General features: G+C 40.5%; 1 protein-coding gene across 2 annotated transcripts in view; it reads right to left on the reverse strand.

Moving 5' to 3' along the window:
- The window catches only part of RHL2 (Spo11/DNA topoisomerase VI, subunit A protein), a 53,372-nt gene extending 49,104 nt beyond the window's left edge, over positions 1-4,268 (reverse strand). For both annotated transcript variants that reach the window (XM_086524846.1, XM_086524847.1), the window contains exon 1: positions 2,562-4,268. In XM_086524846.1, coding sequence (XP_086380972.1) covers positions 2,707-3,999 — 1,293 coding nt within the window. In that variant the 5' untranslated portion in view covers positions 4,000-4,268 and the 3' untranslated portion in view covers positions 2,562-2,706. The remainder of the gene's footprint in view (positions 1-2,561) is intronic.
- Between the last annotated feature and the right edge of the window lie 1,732 nt (positions 4,269-6,000).

Below are 6,000 nucleotides of genomic sequence, written 5' to 3' on the forward strand. Positions count from 1 at the left end.
CTTAAATTTTCATAATGTGGGAACAAAAAATTATTTGCTTGAAAAATCTCTCCTCGGTGTTGTGCTTACTGGTACTCTCTCTCTCTCTCTCTCTCTCTCTCTCTCTCTCTCTCTCTCTCTCTCGGCGGAGTGGGACAAACCACAGTATGAGGAAGAGGGAATGATAGAAGGGAAGAGAGAGATACAGAGGGTAATGTGGACTTCACCAAAAGCGACGCCTTTATACACATAGCTAAGAAAAATCCACATAGCACCGCAAGAAGCGCTACCATTGTACTAGTTTCATCAATAAAAAGAGAGAACACAATGGACTCCTCATCAAAGAGATAAATGAGCAACTAAGCTTGACGCATGATGACATCTAGCTACAATTGGTAAAACTTGCTCCCTCATCTAAATGGATCCTTTTGAACCTTTGTACATGGCATATGCAATGCGTACACTCCATACATACTCATCATGAACATATACTACAAAGTGGGAGTGCGCATAGAGATAAGGCAAAGGTCACAACCCATCCCAAACAACTCTCTCCTTGGGTTTTGGACTACAACTGTGACTAATGAAGATACTTTGACAATCACTTTTAGGGTACAAGTCCTCTCCTCAAACGAGGGTGTGGAAAGCAAGGCCCAACTCAAATTTATCCTAGCAATGACTCCCTAAATTGGCAAAGGGTAATCACATCTTTAATAGTACAATGGTATCATAGTGTTTTATTTTGCTAATATTGCTGATGGTTCCTTCCTCTTCTCCAATTGCTACATTTTCTCTCCCTTTGCATTATTTGTTGTTTTTTGAGTAATTTTGGAAAGGTGGATCTACCACAACGGGTGAATGGTTTGTTTGCAATTAACCTACCATTTCCTCTACTATTTGGCGAAGATGCTACATTGGTGCTTCACGCTTGATCCAAAGAGGAGGCTGCATATGCTCGTCATTTAGAACTTGTGAGTGCTCAAGGCTTCTTTTGTTTCTTTTACTCTCCAAGTAAAAACAAATTGATTGAACATGTGGGTACCCCTAATGCGTAGAGAACTTTGCATCTTTTATCAAGGAGTGTATGATACTTGCCCCCTCATGGTGGATGTAAGAAGTATTTTCGATGGCATATGCAAAGAGTGCTTTAGTGTTGATTTTGTTTGCACATTTGATGATCATGTTCACCACTTATATGTAATTAAGATTTTGAATAGCTTGGACCTTGATATTGGCTCTTTACTAGATATCTCAAGCTAAAAAGCGAATGCACCAATCGTTATGCTTCAGAACCTAGATTTGCATTGTGGCTTGTATGGAAAATAAGGCCTATATTCAAGTAGCTTCATTAAGCTGTTTGAAGCAAATAATATCCTGTAAAAACTGCTAGAGACAGTGAGGATTGGTTTCGTGCCTGCAAACTCTCAGTGCTTGCCTATTCATATGAAGTGTATAAGTGCATGCTCGTCTCGGTCGTGCTCAAGACTTTTAAGCCTTTTAGTCAACTTCAATCATAGTTGCGGTCAAGGATAGGAAAATAGACAGTCAGCCTTGATCTTATGCTTTTTCTTTTTTTTGGCAAGGACTTGGAAGTCCATATAGAGCAATTAGCTAGAGCACAGAACTCTAGTACTCGAATAAATAAGGCAATTTTCATCCGCGGTCCATCTCAATAGCAATATCTCATTCTCTTTGCTAACCTAGTAAGATGTACTACAAGCAAGTCAAATTCATGTGTATGTAGTGGTTATTTTAGTTCCATGCTTACGTCAGTACAAATGGATTATAGAAGTGCCATCAATAACGTCATTGTGCCCAAATACCGTTTGTGAAAAGTAGATTCTGTCTTCATGACTCGAATGATAAACAATCGATATCCTTGAATATTATCACGCGCAATGACTCCAATTGTCTTTCATTGGCCACAAAACAACCAAAGAAATAGTGGGACAAAGTACCCGATAGGCCAACCAATACAACTAGAGTCTAGTATAATTTAGTGCCAACTACAAAGACATTGTTGAGAAAGAAAGACTTCAAGACAGCGCTCTCTCTCTCTCTCTCTCTCTCTCTCTCTCTCTCTCTCTCTCTCTCTCTCTCTCTCTCTCTCTCTCTCTCTCTCTCTCTCTCTCTCTCTCTCTCTCTCTCTGTTGCACACACCTCACTGTCTTACTCCTTTGAGGGTTTATGAAAATCTTCCACTCAAAAATCCCACTAGAACTTAACATACTAACATATGTTACGTATCCCCATTTCCTCGCCACAACTGGCTATGAGCAATATCTTTATCCCATGCCAACTTGTCATGATACTAGTTCCGATGATTCCCACGAAACGTTTATCAGAATTCTTTGGGTTGAAATGGCATTACTCTTCTTACAAAGACGAGCATTGCATGAACTCAAAGAACCAAAAATTCAAAAAAATAGAAACAAAACCAGGGGCAAGGATTAACAGCATATAATAGAGAAACCTAAAAATATTATAAAAATCCAGCACATTTTTTTGATATACATCTGACAACACTAGGGAGGCTTTTTATCACTATTGTCAATAATTGCACAAAAAGACTGTACACTCACCTCTATGGCAACTCGTTGTGCTGCAACTTGACAAGCGGCTTCCTTCTGATAACAACATCAAGACAATTTACCACATCTTGATGGCAGGTGTGTTGCCTTTAGTGACATCGCAAAACACATGTAGACTGCTTGACCAAGAACCAAGTTAAATCCAATCTTTCTCTTGGAGCTTCGTAGGCAAATAGACTTCTGAGAGATATTGGAACCCAAAAGAGCTTAGAGCTTGAATTTCTGCCTTTTCCTTGGTCTTAACCATTAGCTCCAGCTCTGCATACCAATTTTGATCTTTCTTGATGAAGTCTTCTTCCAACAAATCCTTACCAGTCTTTATATCCTGATCGGTCATTGGTAAGCGACACTGCTCAGGGATCTTATACTTGTTCAAATCAGAGGGCCGAACACCTAACCATTTGATGTCGGGGGTTGTCAGGTTGTAGCTGTCATATGACATGTTCTTAGAACCACTCATATACACAGAGAGAATCTTCAATCCATATGGGTCACTATCCACAAGACCCAGGACAGGAAGCTTCAGGTCAGTTTTCATTTTCCTTAGAAAGAGGCGTGTAGCAACATCAGGTTGTCCCTTGGCTGTGATGATTACACATGGAAACCTGTTGTAAAATCGATCCTCAGCAAGCCGCATAAAGGCGGCATCTTTCTCAACAAGAAGAATGAAGAGGGCATCACTCTCCATATCCCTTACCTTGTCAATGTTGGGCGGAATAGCCTTGCCCCCTACCCCCATTTTTGTGCAATCAATCCTATCTCCGTCTTCAGTGAAAATAAGGCGACCCACAACCACCCCTTTCTCTGAGGCGACCACATTTAGGCTTGACCGTGTGCATCCTAGCATGCAAGAAACATCGTCCAAAACCGCATCTGATTGGCCCTGGTCTTGAAAAAGCTTGACATCAGTGTAGAACAGATCACGCTTGGTAACGTGTATCTGCTTGATGCAGAGCTGGTGGATGAGCTGAAGAATGCGAGTGGTGATTGCAGTCTTGCGCACACTGGAGGAGTTCGCAAATTCACGCATAGAAGACTTGTCTTTTAACACAATGCGGTCAAGCTCCGGGACATAGAGCTGGTTAGCCCCACTGCGGGAGGGCACGCTGAATCCAAAGCCATGGCCAGCCAAGATGGACTTCGCAACAGAAAGAATGCATTTCTCAATCTCAGTGACAACAGAATCAGGAGAGAGATCGGCTACCTCTTTGAAAGCGTGGGGAAGATGGAGGTCTGCAAGAGAGCGGTTCTGTACTTCTGCTGCTTGTTCGGCTTTGCAAAGAGCTTTGATGGTGGCCAAAATGACCGCATCCGACTTCAATTTCTTTCTGAAGTTGAGTGCCGCTAGACCCTGCTGCCTTGGAGCCTCTCGCGGCCGCTCTCCCTCGTCTTCCTCCTCGATAGCCACTCGCTTCCTCTTCTCCGCCATGGCTCAAGCCCTAACCGTAGATGGTCGCTCGATAAACTTCACGGCTCAAGCCCTAACTGTACATCGCTTGATTCAAAAGTATGTCTTTAGAGCCCCGTCCCGCCTAGGGGTTGCGGGGTGACAGACAGTTTGGGCATGACCTGCTGCACGGGCTCTCCATGACGGCGCGTGCCCCGTTTTTAGCCAAGAGGGACTTGCTGGACAAGTCGCTTACGCTGCAAAAATTCACTATTTTTTGCAGTGCCTATGGAGCATGGCGCACAGTGTTGCAAGAACGCACTGAGACAGGGCTCTTACACATTTCGAAAAGTTCTATAGAATATATCAAGACATATGCTAATTGACATTTAACATCGCGCATATTGAAGGAAATAGAAGCATGACTAATTTGACGATGGCGGCACTGTGTAAAAGGGATATATACATTTGGAAAATGCTAGCATTTTTTGGGAGGAGGCAGAGTTTAGTGCTTCAATCAAAAGAGATTATAGAAATGATTTCAAAACTGTTATTTTATTTTTTTTAATGGGAGGTTACAAAGTTGTTTTAAAAATGAAATAATAGAGATTGATATGAGTATTTTAATAATGAACTAATCTAATCTACTTGATGTCAATTTTGCAAATGAGCTATAGGCACAATAATTGAGGAAAGAGAGAAAAACTGTTATTATGTTTTTTTATTATGGGAGGATATAAAGTTGTTTTAAAAATGAAATAACAGAGATTGATATGAGTATTTCAATAATGAACCAATCTACTTGATGTGATTTTTGCAAATGGGTTATGGGCACAATAATTGAGGAAAGAGAGAAACAGGATGTTGTGTTAGCAAAGAGAACAACAGCTTTCAATGAGACATGTACTACTGTGGCAAGGAGAACTTAGATCTTTCTTTTTTGTTTCAAAAACATGTATTTTTCTTGCATTGAGGGCGATGAGCTCGCACATTATTATATCCAAGGGAACTTGTACTACTATGTCTACTGATGAATTTTTTTATAGTATATGTGCTTCATATAAATTCTTGCAGACAAAAAGTATTTTAAAAATAAAGTTTTCATCGAATGGCTGGTAGCAAAGAACGTCTAATCGCATTTTTTAAGGTGATTGTCGAGTGTGCTCTACCTTTCTTCTTTTGTAATTGTTTGTGACACCTATGTACTTTTGTCCGTTTTGGCGGCATGTGATGGAGTAGACGGTGAATCCGATATCCGTTGATTGTCCTAGTTGAGCAATAGAACTTGACTCTTGTTGTCATGTTCTGCACAGTGAAAGTAGGAAAAAGGAAACAAGATTAGTGCAAGATTGCATGCTAGAACTTGAAAATATTAGACTATATATTCGAGTGAGATATTTGGTGAAAAAATTTTAAAGGTGGTGCGACCTATGGGTTGGTTGTCGATGTTGATGAAAGCGCGCTTTGTAAACATCCTTTGATCTGCTTCCGAATCGCGCTTTGTAAAGATCCTTGTTGTGTTGTCATGTCAGCTTTTGCTCTGTGATTGATGGTGGCTCGTCATTGCATTGTTTCTTGAAGCTTGCCAAGATCTCTGCATCATTGTTCATTGTATCTAACAGGTCCTCGAGCACGACACCGTAGCCATAGTGCAACATCTCGAGAATCTAGGGCTTTATTGGTGTCTTTATTTGAAGCTAACGATTATCGTCCTCGACAGTCATGAGATCGTCGGGCACTTCAATATTTTTATTGTGTGTGATGGGTTTCTTAGATTAGACCTGTTAAAAGAGTTTTTGTGGTTGGGTTTTTATTTTTCTTGTAAAAAAGCAGGGTTTTTTTTTTTGGATAGCAAAGGTGTAGTTAAAAAACATAAAATTGTATTTGATGTATATGGCTTCCTCGTTGTTTGCATTCTTATGTGCTCTTTTGTACTTGTCAATATCTCTCTGCAGAACGGTAGTTGTTGTACTGTTTGCAATCAAAATCGCCTACTTTAGGTGGTACATTAGTAGGAGATATGGCTTGTACAATGTATACAAA

The sequence above is a fragment of the Adiantum capillus-veneris genome, chromosome 12, assembly GCF_014529385.1.
Source record: "Adiantum capillus-veneris isolate H3 chromosome 12, ASM1452938v2, whole genome shotgun sequence".
NCBI lineage: Eukaryota > Viridiplantae > Streptophyta > Polypodiopsida > Polypodiales > Pteridaceae > Adiantum > Adiantum capillus-veneris.